This window comes from Prionailurus viverrinus, chromosome A3 (assembly GCF_022837055.1).
Source record: "Prionailurus viverrinus isolate Anna chromosome A3, UM_Priviv_1.0, whole genome shotgun sequence".
Taxonomy (NCBI): Eukaryota; Metazoa; Chordata; class Mammalia; order Carnivora; family Felidae; genus Prionailurus; species Prionailurus viverrinus.
Window position 1 is genome coordinate 25696080 of NC_062563.1, and position 15266 is coordinate 25711345.

The 15266-nt window shown below is 40.1% G+C and overlaps 1 protein-coding gene across 8 annotated transcripts in view; it reads left to right on the forward strand.

Annotated features, from left to right (window-relative positions):
* The window catches only part of CDK5RAP1 (CDK5 regulatory subunit associated protein 1), a 233106-nt gene that overhangs the window by 13074 nt on the left and 204766 nt on the right, over positions 1 to 15266 (forward strand). For all 8 annotated transcript variants that reach the window (XR_007150844.1, XR_007150843.1, XR_007150842.1 and 5 more), the window contains 6 exons: positions 21 to 141; positions 4664 to 4894; positions 6533 to 6630; positions 8089 to 8144; positions 10214 to 10344; positions 13019 to 13168. Coding sequence is in view for 2 of the 8 variants with exons in the window: in XM_047852459.1 (XP_047708415.1) it covers positions 21 to 141; positions 4664 to 4894; positions 6533 to 6630; positions 8089 to 8144; positions 10214 to 10344; positions 13019 to 13168 (787 nt within the window). In the remaining 6 variants the exon portion in view is untranslated. The remainder of the gene's footprint in view (positions 1 to 20; positions 142 to 4663; positions 4895 to 6532; positions 6631 to 8088; positions 8145 to 10213; positions 10345 to 13018; positions 13169 to 15266) is intronic.

The following is a 15266-nucleotide window of genomic DNA, read 5'->3' on the forward strand; positions in this document are numbered from 1 at the left end:
TTTTGGTGCTTTTCCCCCAGGTCTATCATGCGAGGCTGTGACAATATGTGCAGCTACTGCATCGTCCCTTTCACTCGTGGCCGGGAGAGGAGTCGGCCTGTTGCTTCCATTCTAGAGGAAGTGAGGAAGCTTTCTGAGCAGGTGAAAAGTTCTGTTGGCTTTCATCTTATAAGTGTGTTTTTAGGAGAATGAGGACAACCTTTCTAGTTTTGCTTCCTGTGCTGTCTCCGAACTGTAGAAGTTTAGAACCATACCTGGCCAGGAAGAAATACTTGGCTGAACATCTTTGATTTGCTGCCCATGTGAAGTTTGCTTCAGAGGCAGCGCAGTGGAATGGAGAGAGCATGAGTTTACAGTCAGATGACTGAGTGTGAATTCTGGCTGCACCATTCTCTGGTTTAGTGCCCTGGCACAGGTCATGTAACTATCTTCTTTTAGTTATTTATGAAAAAAATTTCTTCTTAAGTTTTGTTCATTTATTTTGAGAGAGAGAGACAGAGTGTGAGCAGGGGAGAGGCGGAGAAAGGGAGAGAGAGAGAATCCCAAGCAGGCTCCACACTGTCAGTGCAGAGCCTGATGCCAGGCTCAGACTCACAAACCATGAGATCATGACCTGAGACGAAATCAGGAGTCAGATGCTTAACCCACTGAGCCACCCAGGTGCCCCCTAACTATCTTCTTTTAAACACAGTTTCTTAATCTATGAAAAGAAGATAAAATAGTAACTTCCATTCTGGGTTATTGGAAGGATTGTCCTAATTTAAATGGTTTTTTGTTTTGTTTTGTTTTTAATTATTTTTTTTTAACATTTATTTATTTTTGAGACAGAGAGCATGAACAGGGGAGGGGCAGAGAGAGAGAAGGAGACACAGAATCCGAAGCAGGCTCCAGGCTCTAAGCTGTCAACACAGAGCCCGACGCAGGGCTCGAACCCACGGACTGTGAGATCATGACCTGAGCCGAAGTCGGGCGCTTAACCGACCAAGCCACCCAGGCGCCCCAGTTTTGTTTTGTTTTTAAAGTAATCTCCATACCCAGCATGGGGCTCAAACTCCCAACTCCAAGATCAAGAGTCACATTTTTGGGGCGCCTAGGTGGTTGAGTCGGTTAAACATCAGACTCTTGATTTTGGCCCAGGTCATGATCCCAGGGTTGTGGGATTGAGTCCCTCACATTGGGCTCCATGCTGGGCATGGAGACTGCTTAAGATTCTCTCTCTCTCTCTCTCTCTCTCTCTCTCTCTCTCTCACTCTCAAATTAGAAAAGTCACATGCTCTACTGACTGAGCCCCCCCATAGTTAAAAACTTTTTTAATGTTTGTTTACTTATGTTGAGAGGGAGAGAGAGAGAACGAGAGTGCACACGCACCCAAGAGGGCATGGGGGAGGGGCAGAGAGAGAAAGGGAGAGAGAGAATCCCAAGCAGGCTCTGGGCTGTTGGCGCAGAGCCCCACATGGGGCTCAGTCTCATGAATTGTGAAATCATGACCTGAGTTAAAATCAAGAGTTAAACACTTAACTGACTGAGCCACCCAGACACCCCAGTTTAAATGCTTTTAAACTACCTGGCTCCCAGTAAATTTTCAGAGAATGCTTTATCTCTCCATTCTAGGAAACCTCCCAAATCTCTTGTTCATTTTATCATAGAGCCAGCTCACTAGTTGAGGGACAGAGAACAGATGAGGGTAGTGAATCCCATCAGAGGCCAGAGGGGAGATAATTGCTATTTTCCTGCTATTGGGAGCTTGTCTCCCCCCCCAACTCTAGGCCTGGATCTGCTAGCCCTGAAAAAGAAGACAGTAGGTGGGAATATGGAGCTTTTCTTTCATTAGAGTCTCCCTGTTTCCTTACTTGCTTGGCTCGGGAACTGTGGGAGGCTAGCCTCTGCTCCAGTTTTTAGTCAGCAGTTTCTTCTTACAGTCTGGCAGTGCTCTCTTCTCATCTCCATCCCTTAGTTCTCAATTCCCTGTTTGGTCCCTGGCTGCTCTCCATACCCCACCTCTGCAAGTGCTTCCTGGTCTCCAGTTGTCTCCTTCTCCCCTTCCACCTCTCCCACCGTAGCAGAAGTCTTCAGGATAGAGACATTCTGTTTATTTATTTTATTTGTTTATTTTTCAAATTTGTGTATTTATTTTGAGAGAGACAGAGTGTGTGAGCAGGGAAGGCAGAGAGAGAGGGAGAGAGAATCCCAAGCAGGCTCCACGTCATCAGTACAGAGCCTGACATGGGGCTCGAACTCATGAACCTCGAGATCACGACCTGAGCCGAAACCAAGAGTTGGATGCTTAACAGACTGAACCAGGCGCCCTTGTTAATATCTTTTTATATGTGTGTGTATTTTCCTTAGTTATATATATATATTTTTATAATATAATATTAATATGTAGTATTAATGTTAATTGTTTATATATAAATATATGATAATGTATATAATATTGTTATAATAATATATATTATATATGTAATATATGTAATATATATAATATAATGTATTATAATATATACACAAAATATATATAACAATATAGCATAATATATAATATATATAATATATAGTATTAATATATAATATTAATATATAATATTATTGTTTAGTCACCTCTAATATTAAGGCACTCCCTTAGTCATGCCATTGTTAAACCAAATTAAAAAAAGTTACAAAGGACATTATTTGGACCGTTGTTAAAAATTTGATTTATAGTATGTGGATATTTAGGGGCAAAAGAGCATGTTGTTTGTAACTTGTTCTCAGAAGGCTCAGAAAAATATGTGCTTGCATGTGTATGTGCAGAGAGAGGGTGTATCTGAGTGTGAGCATGTGAATGATAAGCAGATGGTGTGCAGTGTTAACCGTGAACCTGGGCAAAGAGTATATGGGAGTTCTTTTTACTATTCTTGTAATTTTTCTGTAAGTTTGAAATTGCATCAAAATAAAGTTAAAAAAATAGTCTATTTATAGCAACTTTTTTTCTTAGTGAAGTTTTATAATGCAACTTTTCAAACAGATAATTTGAAAGTCTAGTACAGTAAGTACAGTTAATAAACTTGTCATATTTGCTTTATCTTCCTGTCTTTATATATGCATAAATATATGTTTTTTGAAACATTTCAAGGCTGAGTTGTAGATATCAGGCTTCTTAACCCTGTATATTTCAGTATGCATCTTCTCAGAATAGGAGTTTTTCCATTCATAATACCATTATTACATGTAGAAAATTGAACAACTAATATTATATGATATGTAACTCATATTCAGAATTTCTCTTTTTTAAAGTTTATTTGTTTATTTTTAAGTAATCTCTTCACCTAATGTGGGGCTTGAACTCACGATCCTGAGATCAAGAGTCACATGCTCTTATAACTCAGCCAACCAGGGGCGCCTGGGTGGCTCAGTTGGTTAAGCGTCCGACTTCGGCTCAGGTCATGATCTCACGGTCCATGAGTTCGAGCCCCGCATCGGGCTCTGTGCTGCCAGCTCAGAGCCTGGAACCTGTTTCAGATTCTGTGTCTCCCTCTCTCTGACCCTCCCCCATTCATGCTCTGTCTCAAAAATAAATAAACATTAAAAAAAAAAAAATTAAAAAAAAAAAACTCAGCCAACCAGATGCCCCTCAAAATTTCTTAATTGTCCAAAAATATGTATATATGTATGTATGTATTTATTTTTAGAGAGTATGAGTGGTAGAGGGAGGGAGAGAGAGTCTTAAGCAGGCTCCAGTGTGGAGCCAGACATGGAGCTTAATCTCATAACCTTGAGATCATGACCTGAGCCAAAATCAAGAGTTGGATGCTTAATCTATTGAGCCATCCAGGCACCCCAAGAATATCTTACTGCTTTTTTATTTTCAAACTAAGATCCAGTCAAACTTTGTGGTTTTATTTGTTGTTTTTTATATTTTTTCATTCTCTCTTAATTTCATTTTTTTTTGTTTGCTTTAAATGATACATTAAGTTTTTGAAGAGATCAGATACATCTGGATTTGTCTGATTGCTTCTTAATGTTGTCATTTAAAATATTCCTCTGAATTCTGATAAACTGGAAGTTAAATAAAAGCTTAATTCAATTTAGACTAAATACTTTGGGAAGAATACTTTATGGGCAGTGATTATATAATATTCAACTGGCAGAATGGTGTCATAATTTGATTTATAGTGCTATAGATTAACCATTATTACCATTATTGAATTTCATCCAGGTTTTTGCTATTCTGAAAAATGCTTTGGAGATTAATTTTTATGTAAGATTTTATTTTTCTAAAAATTAAAAAGTTCTTTTAAGGTTTATTTTTGAGAGAGAGAGAGACAGTGCAAACAGGGGAGGGGCAGAGAGAGAGGGAGACACAGAATCCGAAATAGGCTTCAGGCTCTGAGCTGTCAGCACAGAGCCTGACGCAAGGCTCGAGCCCACGAACCATGAGATCATGACCTGAGCCGTTGTTGGATGCTTAACTGATTGAACCACCCAGGTGCTCTTGTAAAGTTTTATTCTGAAGTTCAGTTCTTCAGACAAGATGCCCAAATACGAAATTACTGGGTTAAAATACAGAGTAGAATACATTTATGAATGGCTCTAGGTGGGTTGAACTAATATCAATTAGTGATTTGCATGAAACTACCAAAAAAGTTTTAAATTGCTTCCAATATATTCACTTTCCCTTTCTCAGGGGCTGAAAGAAGTGACACTCCTTGGTCAGAATGTTAATAGTTTTCGGGACAGTTCAGAGGTCCAGTTCAACAATGCAGTGTCTACCAACCTCAGCCGTGGCTTCTCCACCAACTATAAACCCAAGCAAGGAGGCCTTCGTTTTGCTCACCTTCTGGATCACGTCTCCAGAGTAGATCCTGAAATGAGGATCCGTTTCACTTCTCCCCACCCCAAAGACTTTCCTGATGAGGTGAGTATCAACAGTGAACCGTGCCAAGCTGTTATCAGTATGTGTAAGCTTGCCAAAGGCTGGACCCAGTGGGATACAGCAGTCCTTGAATCTTGATCAGGGGATCTTGTGGTGTATTGCCCTTTGATTCCACCAGAGTTAAAGTCCACCAGTGTTGGGGTAGAGATAGGAGTGATATATTAAAAAAAAAAAAAATTTTTTTTGGGGGATTGATGTATAGTTGACACACTATATATGATGTATAGTTTCAGGTGTACAACATAGTGATTTTGGCAAGTTTTATGTTATGCTGTGCTCACCGCAAGTATAGAGATAGGACTGATATTCTGGGAAATTAAGGTCACCTGGGACCATGAGGACTCTTCGGAGAGAGGTTTTATTACAAGATTTTATGGGAAGGACAGAAAAGGAGGCGATATGTTGCAGTGGGAAACAGTCCAGACTTTGGCCTGTGACAAGATGTGAGTTAAATCCTAGCTCTTCCCTTGCTTTATTAGTAGGTATGACTGTTTCATCTTGTCCTCTTCGTCTGTAAAATGAGGTTAATAATAACCTCCTGCTTTTTTGGGGGGTTGAGAAATAGGTATATTGTATGGAAGGTATTTACCAAGTGCTTTAATAAAGCATAGAATGTATAGCCTACATGTGAAACCTTTTTTAAAGTTTTTAAAAAATTAAAAAACTTTTTTTTTTTTTTAAATAATGTTTGTTTATTTTTGAGATACAGAGAGACAGAGCACAAGTCAGGGAGGGGCAGAGAGAGAGGGAGACACAGAATCCGAAATAGGCTCCAGGCTCTCAGCTGTCAGCACAGAGCCTGATGCGGGGCTCGAACTCAGGAACCACGAGTTCATGACCCGAGCCAGAGTCAGACGCCCGACTGACTGAGCCACCCGGCGGCGCCCCTTAAAGTTTTTTTTATTTGGTGAAACATCTGTCTTTTTGCCCCATTGCTACTTTTTTCTCACTGGATTGTCTTCTTACTGAGTTGTAAAACTTTTTTTATGTATTCTTGATACAAATCCTTTGGCAGTGTATTTTTTCAGATATTTTTTCCTCGTTCCAGTTTCTTGATGGTGTCTTTTAAAGTAGCTAATTAGTTTGGAAGTTAGATGAAACAAATACCAGTTTTCCTTTTTGTCCATGTCAGCCCATGGCTTGAATCTGACCTCTGCTTGCTTGCTTCACTTTTTGAAAGCAGAGATGCCATCAGGGGAAATGTCTGGGACAGACAACATGGCTTGAGCAAAAGTAAAGGATTTGGGTAATTCATGTGTTTGGTTTAATCAGCCTGTTAAGAGGGGCACCTGGGCGGCTTAGTCGGTTGACCATCTGACTTCAGCTCGTGTCATGATCTCATGGTTCGTGAGTTTGAGCCCCACGTTGGGCTCTGTGCTGACTGCTCAGAGCCTGGAGTCTGCTTTGGGTTCTGTGTCTCTGTCTCTCTTGGCCCCGCCACTGCTCACACTTTGTCTCTTTCTCCCTCAAAAATAACTAAATGTTAAAAAAAAAAGAAAGCATTAAAGTTCTTAAAAAAAAAAAAAAGTCAGCCTATTAAGAAACAGTGGGGGTGGTATTCCTTTATGCAGGATTCTTTGGGGAGACTGTGATGACCTTTAATGTGTTCTGTTGGATCAGGTTCTGCAGCTGATTCATGAGAGAGACAACATCTGTAAACAGATCCACCTACCAGCCCAGAGTGGAAGCAGCCGTGTATTGGAGGCCATGCGGAGGGGGTCAGACTTGCTTGGGGGAGGGAGCATCCTGCACCTTTCCATGTTTTCTTAAGGACCACAGAGTGTCTAAGAACCAGCATAGTGTATAGCACATAGTAGCTGCTCAGTCAATATTTGTTATATGAATAAACCCATGGACATTATAACCTGTTTCTATTTACTCCCTAAGTATAGACTAAGGACTGGATCACTCATTTGTTTAGCATGTTTTTTATTAAGTATTTACTGTGTGGCACACTCTTTGAGATATTAATCCTTTACCTTTTAACATTAAAGTTTTTTAGGCCAGGGATGCCTGGGTGGCTCAGTCATTTAAGCTTCTGACTTAGGCTCAGGTCATGATCTCACGGTTCGTGAGTTTGAGCACCCCATCAGGGTCTGCACTGGTGGTTGGAGCCTGCTTGGGATTCTTTCTCTTCGTCTCTCTCTGCCCCTTCCCCACTTGTGTGTTCGCTCTCTCTCTCAAAATAAATAAATAAACTTAAAAAAAGTTTTTAAAGTGTTAGAATTTAAACGTGTCTCTGGTTCACTTACTTTGGGACTAATACGTACTGTAGAGATAAGACTGAAAGGATAAGGTGACAAATGGCAGGCTGTGTGGAACTAGTGCTTTGCCTTGTTTTCCACATTGGCAGTTTTAGAGATCCTTTTTTTTTTTTTTTTTTTAAAGTTTATTTATTTTGAGAGAGTGCGTGCGCTGGGGCATGGGATGGACAAAAGGAGAGAGAGAGAGACAGAGAGAGAGAGAGAGAGAGAGAGACAGAGAAAGAGAGAGAAAATATCCCAAGCAGGCTCCCGGCTCCATGCTGTTAGTGCAGAGCCCCACACAGGGCTTGATATCATGAACTATGAGATCATGATCTGAGCCCAAACCAAGAATCAGACACTTAACCAACTGAGCCACCCAGGTGCCCGTAGAGATCCTCTTAAATATTTAATCTGTCTTCACTTATTAAATCAAAGGCTATTGGGGTGCCCAGGTGGCTCACTCAGTGAAGTGTCCAATTTCAGCTCAGGTCATGATCTCACGTTTTGTGGGTTCAAGCCCCACTTCAGGCTCTATGCTGACAGCTCAGAGCCTGGAGCCTGTTTCAAATTCTGTGTCTTCCTCTCTTTCTGCCCCTCCCCTGCTGGCGCACGCGCTCTCTCTCTCTCTCTCTCTCTCTCTCTCTCTCAAAAATAAATAAACCTTAAAAATAAAAGGCTATTTATTTATATTTTTAAAAAGGCTATTTAAAATAATGTATGTTCTTGAACTAAAGAATCATGGGCTCTAGATTAGGTTACACTACAGGATTAGCATCAAAAGGACTGTTCTGGATACTTTAACCTACGCTTGTACTGTCCTATGTGGATAAGAAGTGATTATATGTGGTAATGCATAATGTTATCTTTTTACAGCATTCATTTAAAGAAGATTGGTTCATCTAAGCCTTTTCTTTTTGTTCCTTCTTGCAGATATTCAAGAGAAGCTTATGTGGAGTTAGTTCATCATATCAGAGAATCTATTCCAGGTACATTTAAGAAATGTATTCTGCTGAGCACATTACTGTACCAGTGACCACAATGCTTTTTTCAGATGCAGGCAATACCTGTGGTACTACCTTAATGAAAAAAAGGGACTACCTTCTATACTTCCGTTCCTCCTCTTCATTTTTCTCTTTCTTTTATTTTACTCTTTTTTGGTTTTTTATTGGCTTGTCTTGCTAGATATACTCAAAGGTGTTAGCTTGTGGCCTCAATGCTAAAGAGATTTCTCTCTCTTTTTTTATTTATTTTTATTTTATTAAAAATTTTTTTTAAATGTTTATTTATTTTGGAGAGAGAGCAAGCAGGGGAGGGTCAGAGGGAGAGGGAGACAGAATCCCAAGCAGGCTCCAGGCTATCAGCACAAAGCCTGATGTGGGGCTTGAACCCATGAACTGTGAGATCATGACCTGAGCCTAAACCAAGAATCAGACACTTAACCAACTGAGCCACCCAGGCGCTCCTATTTGTTTATTTTGAGAGAGAGAGAGACCGTGTGCAAGCAGGGGAAGGAGAGAAAGAGAGACTCCCAAGCAAGGCTGCATACTGTCAGCACAGAGCCCAACATGGGGCTCGATCTTACGAACCGTGAGATCACGACCTGAGCCGAAATCATGAGTCTGACGCCAACCAACTGAACCACCCAGATCTCCCAGAGATTTCTTTTCTACAGTATTTGTGTTTCTGAACATATGGGAGAGACCTTGTTCCTTCTTTGTTAGCTGGCAGGTATGGTCTACATTAGTTCTGATTTGGGGACAGTTGATATCTTTAAAACTGTCCTTAGAGGTAATTCCTTTCCTATTATCATAACTTCTTTTTCTCTTTTCCCTTCTAATAGAATTACTTTGTAGTAGTCTTTTAATTTAGATTTGGTTGACAATGTTTACATTTGTTTCCAAGTTTCTAATTATTGTTAACTTGTATTATGCATAAATACTTTTCATTTTGGAGGGGCAGGATAGCGTGGAGGCTTTCTGGGCTGCAGTTTCCTCATCTATCAAATAAAGTTAATAAGGGGTACCTGTCTGCCTCATTCGGTAGAGTAAGTGACTCTTGATCTTGGGGGTCTTGAATTCAAGCCTCATGTGTGGTGTGGAGTTTACTTAAAAAAAAATAGAGTTGATAGTATGTTATTGGATTGTTGGAATAATTAAATATATTAAATAGGAAAATATAGCACTTAGTACTGTTTAGTAACTAGTAGTTATTGTTTATATGGTCTTTATTTTATTTATTTATTTATTTATTTTTTCAACATTTATTTTTGGGACAGAGAGAGACAGAGCATGAACGGGGGAGGGGCAGAGAGAGAGGGAGACACAGAATCGGAAACAGGCTCCAGGCTCTGAGCCATCAGCTCAGAGCCTGACGCGGGGCTCGAACTCATGGACCGTGAGATCGTGACCTGGCTGAAGTCGGACGCTTAACCGACTGCGCCACCCAGGCGCCCCTATATGGTCTTTAAAAAAAAAAAATGTTTTTTTTAAGTTTATTCATTTATTTTGAGAGAGAGACAGCGTGAGCAGGGGAGGGGAAGAGAGGGAGAGGCCCAAGCAGGCTCTGCACTGTCGGAGCCTGATGCAGGGCTTGAACTCACGAAACCGGGAGATTATGACCTGAACTGAAACGGAGAGTCAGACGCTTAACCGACTGAGCCACCCAGGTTCCCCTCTGTGGTCTTAAATAAACTTTGTGTTAAACTAGCTTCAAAAGTATATGTTTATATGAGATATTGCAAAGTTTTCACCATTAAAAGCAGGACCAGTTTGAAAATGTGGAGTTCCTGCTGTGTCCCTAAATCCAACATGTGAAGTAAAAATATCTTTTCTTGTGCTGAGGGGAATATAGACTGAGAAGCCAGGCTTTGCCATGGTAACATTGTAGTTAAGCAGGCCTTGCTCCATAGTGACTGTTCTGTCACTTGCATATGGACTGTCACTTTGTACTCCAAGGAAGGTGTACAATTGCTGTCTCTCTCTCTGTAACCCACAAGTGAAAGGCTTTTCTTGAACATAAGCTGCAGTGACATGTTGTCTTTTGTCATGTGTTGCAGGTGTGAGCCTCAGCAGCGATTTCATTGCTGGCTTTTGTGGTGAGACAGAGGAAGATCACCTCCAGACGGTGTCTTTGCTTCGGGAAGTTCAGTATAACATGGGCTTCCTCTTTGCCTACAGTATGAGACAGGTCAGCCCTGGGATGAGGGAGAAGCTACTTCTGTGCTGGCACTGACAGAATTCCTGACCGGTGTCTGGTTGATTGTAGACAACTGGGAAGAAAAGAAAGTGGCAGCAGAGCAGTCCTTGAGAAGCTACAAGGATCTTACCACTCATTCTTTTTTTTTTTCTAGTCAGCCTATTTTGTATAATTCAGCAACTTGAGATGAAAGTGGATCAGTTGTGACAATATTTGTCTTCATTAAAATATTTTAAATTATGTTTAGATCGTCTAGAATTTTAATATGAAGGGAGGGATGCCATTGTGGAGGGGGGACGCTGTTCTCTTTATAAGGGTAAAATAATTTCTCAACATGCAGAATGTTTTTGACTTACAGATGTGATTTGTCTTACAGATGCATTTTGTTGCCCTCCTAGCCATCCTCAGCTATTTTTAGTTTTCATTTTTGTAGGCCAAGTGAATCTACTGATACCACTTTAGAGTTTTTCCTGTAACACAGATTTCCAGGAAAACAAAGCAGAAGGATATAAGGAAGGAATGGGAGAGTAATGTGTATTTCTTGCAGAGAGGGGATAGTTCCATTCTGCTGCCATTTTCTTGATGGTAGGGATGAATTTCCATGGGTCATTCCTCATCCCTCCAGTCAGCTCAGGGGTGTCTTTCCTTGTGTTTGGGCTGGAGGCTGAGGAGGATGGCCGATCAGGAGGGCTGATTGATGAATGATGGAACTCATGATCTTCGCCACCACTGTCATTCATCTGCCATCAGCCAACCTAATTCATGTCTTTTATTTTTTTTTAATTAAAAAAAAAAATTTTTTTTTTTAACGTTTATTTATTTTTGAGACAGAGAGAGACAGAGCATGAATGGGGGAGGGTCAGAGAGAGGGAGACACGGAATCCGAAACAGGCTCCAGGCTCTGAGCTGTCAGCACAGAGCCTGACGTGGGGCTCGAACTCACGGACCGTGAGATCATGACCTGAGCCAAAGTCGGCCGCTCAACCGACTGAGCCACCCAGGCGCCCCCTAATTCATGTCTTTTAAAGCCCACTGCCTAGTGTTCTGTAGGCAGTGTAAGTAGGCCATTGTATATATTTAGGTCTCTTACATAATTATTTCAGAGATGAAGCTTCAGAGTAGATGTTGGGTTCCATTTTGTTACTCTTCCATGGACATAAATATGTAAGACAAATTTTTTGTAATGCTAGAGTTGGGAAATGGGTTTTCATTGTGTGGTGGAAGCATATCTTATGGGCATTGAATACGAGTGTTTACTTTGGGATCTAATTTCTAGGTTAGGATTAAGGTTATAAAGATTGAAGTCGTCTAGTGGATGAGAGCAAGCACTAAAATTGTACCTTTCTCACTTAATAACTGTGTGATCTTGAGAAAGGTCCTTGGTCTTTTCACCTGTGAAATGAGAGTAGTGCTTGGTAATGGTAAATGCACAATAGGGGCAAGTTGTTGTTAATAAGACAAAATAGAGTAAACCCATTCGCCATTTTCCTCTGTGGATTTGGTAGTTGTCTCAAAGGCCAGTTGGTTTAAATGTCCACACTTGATGTATAGGTTTTCCTCTTATTCCATACTTTTATCTATCTCAGTGGTTCTCCCAACTGTGTTATATAAGCTTGTGTACATAAAACCTTAAAAAAAAAATAGGTGTGTACATACACATATACACACATATATGCATGCCATGATTTTAAACAATTTAAAGGCTTTTCAAGGATAAATTTCCTTTTTTTTACAGGTGCTTTTTTTTTTTTTGAAATTTATTTATTTATTTTGAGAAAGAGAAAGAGAACCAGTCAGGGAGGGGCAGAGAGAGAGGGAGACAGAGGGTCTGAAGCAGGCTCTGTGTTGTGAGATGATGACCTGAGCTGAAGTTGGATGGTCAACTGACTGAGCCACCCAGGCGCCCCTAGGATAAATTTCCTTTTAAAAAATGTTTTGGACTAGGTAATATGAGTTCATTTTAAAAAATTCAAAAGTTCAAAATAGTATGCAATGAAAAGTTCTTGTTCTTCCTTCTTCCTAGGTTGCCTGGTTTTTCATTTCCTTCCCTGAAGGCCATCACTCTTAGGAATTTCTTCTGTAAACTTACAGAGATATTTCATGTATTTATAAACATATTTATATGTTGATCTGTACCTTATTTTTTTTAAGAGTATGTTTTGGAAAGCAATCATATCAATACATATGGAATTATCACAGTCTTTTTACAGTAGTGCAGTATTCCGTTGTGTGGATAAAGCATAATTCATTTACTAACAACCTATTGGTAAATGTTTAGGTTGCTTTGCATCTTGTGTCTTATCTATAAACAGTGGTGCTGAGTAACTTGGTACATGAGTTATTTAGTATATGTTACATTTGTCTAAAGCTTATATTTGTATCCTATAAATACATCAAGAACAATTTTGAGTCTACAATTTTCATGTGCTAAATTTAGAATTTAACCCTTACAAAAATGTGACTTTATTGCATAGTAAACTTCTTGTCTTAGAATGCTCTTAGAGCTAGAGAACCCTCCTGGTGTGGCTTGGGTTCTTGTACATATGTCTGTAACTTACAAGTGGAATGAACCTGGTCCTCTGTACTTTAAGAATGGATTCAGTGGGGGTAAAAAAAGGATTCTATGAGTCCTTGGTGACCTCCATCTCTCTTTTTATTTTTATAGAAAACTAGGGCATATCACAGGCTGAAAGATGATGTTCCAGAAGAGGTGAAATTAAGGCGTTTGGAGGAACTTATTACTGTCTTTCGAGAAGAAGCAACAAAAGCCAACATGGCCTCTGTGGGTTGTACCCAGCTAGTGCTGGTGGAGGGGGTAAGGTCATATGTATATACATATATATTTTTGTGTTTTGTTTTTTAAAGTTTATTTTTGAGACAGAAAGAGAGAAAGAAAGAGTGCATGCAGGGGAGTGGCAGAGAGAGAGAGGGAGAGAGAATCCCAAGCAGGCTCCACGCTGTCAGTGCAGGGCCGGATGCTGAGCTTGAACCATGGCCTGAGCCCAGATCAAGAGGCACACCAGTGTTTTTTTTTTTTTTTTTTTTTTAAACTTTTTTTTTTTTAACGTTTATTTATTTTTGAGATAGAGAGAGAGACAGAGCATGAATGGGGGAGGGCCAGAGAGAGGGAGACACAGAATCCGAAACAGGCACCAGGCTCTGAGCTGTCAGCACAGAGCCCGACGCGGGGCTCGAACTCACGGACCGTGAGATCATGACCTGAGCCGAAGTCGGCCGCCCAACCGACTAAGCCACCCAGGCGCCCCCACACCAGTGTTTTTTGTGTTTTAAAACACAATATGTCTCCCTTTTATTTAGATCATCTTTGATTTATCAGAGTTTTTGTAATTTTCAGTGTACAGGTCCTATATGTATGTATTTTGTTAGATTTATACTTAAGTGTCTTTTTTTTTTTTTAATCTATTTGCTCCAATAGCAAATAGCTAGTTGCTATTGTATTTTTAATTTCAGATGTTCATTATATTGTACAGAAATAATTGAATTTTGTATGTTTATCTTGTATTCTGTGACCTTGCTGAACTCAATAGTTTTAGGAGTTGTTTTGGCAGTTTCTTTGGGATTTTCTACATAGGTAATCATGTTTTTATGTTTTTTTTTTCCTTCCTGATATTCCAAGATTCCTTCTTTTATCTTTTCCTGTCTGTTTAGACAGCTTTTAGACACTCTGGCAGCAGATTCTCTGTTTTTCTTCATCTTAGAATGTCTTGATTTTTCCTTCATTCTGTTTTTTTTTTTTTTTAATTTTTTATTTTTGAGAGAGAGTGAGAGAGTGTGGGGGAGGGACAGAAAGAGAGAAGGGGACAGAGGATCCAAAGCGGGCTCTGTGCTAACAGAAGAGATGTGGGACTCAAACTCATGAACCATGAGATCATGACCCGAGCTGAAGTTGGCCACTTAACCGAGTGAGCCACCCGGGCACCTCTCTCCTTCATTCTTAAAAGATATTTTTGTGCTTAGCAGGAGAAAGATTAAGGAAAAGTATGTCTGCTCCATCTTTCTGGAAGCAGTATCATATGTATGTTTTCAGAATCAGTTTGTCTGTAATCCTTCTTTTTTAATTTTTTAAAATGTTTATTTATCTATTTTGAGAGAGAGTGTGTGTGCATGCATGCATGTGAGTGGGGAAAGGGCAGAGAGAGAGAGGGAGGGAGAGAATCCCAAGCAGGCTCTGCACGGTCAGCACAGAGCCTGATGCGGGGCTCAATCTTAGAAACCATGAGATCATGACTTGAGCTGAAATCAAGAGTCAGACGCTTAAGCAACTGAACTATCCAGGTGCCCCAAGATAGATAGATAGATAGATAGATAGATAGATAGATAGATAGATAGATAGATTTATTTATTTATTTATTTATTTATTTATTTATTTTTTAAGTAATCTCTACACCCAACGTGGGGCTCACCCACAACCCTGAGATCAAAAAGTTGTATGCTCTACCAACAGAGCCAGCCAGGCTTTTTAAAAAATCACATTTTTTAAAATCACAGTTTTTAAAATCACATTTTCTTAGAAGTGTACTGTATTTCAGAAAGTTTGGGGTTCCTATAGGCATCTGTGGTCAAGCTGGGGAACCTAACTGTCAGAGCACTAAACACATGGAATAAGGGGTAAGTTTGGGAGCTGACCTTTTATGAAGCTACATGCTGCAGCCATTGGAGAGGAAGGGAAGGAGAGAGATGGGCTCTTTCTGTGACTCCTAAGTCCTGCATTGAGAAGAGAGAGTCCTGTTTCATGCCTTAGGATATGGTAGCATCAAAGCCACCAATTACCTGGTATCTGTGTTTGTTAGGACTCTTTAGTAGAGAGTAACAGAAATTTGTTTAAGCCATTCAGCCTAAGCCAAAAAAAAATCTTCTTTTGTATAAGACTTCAGGGGTGTCTTGTGGAGCCC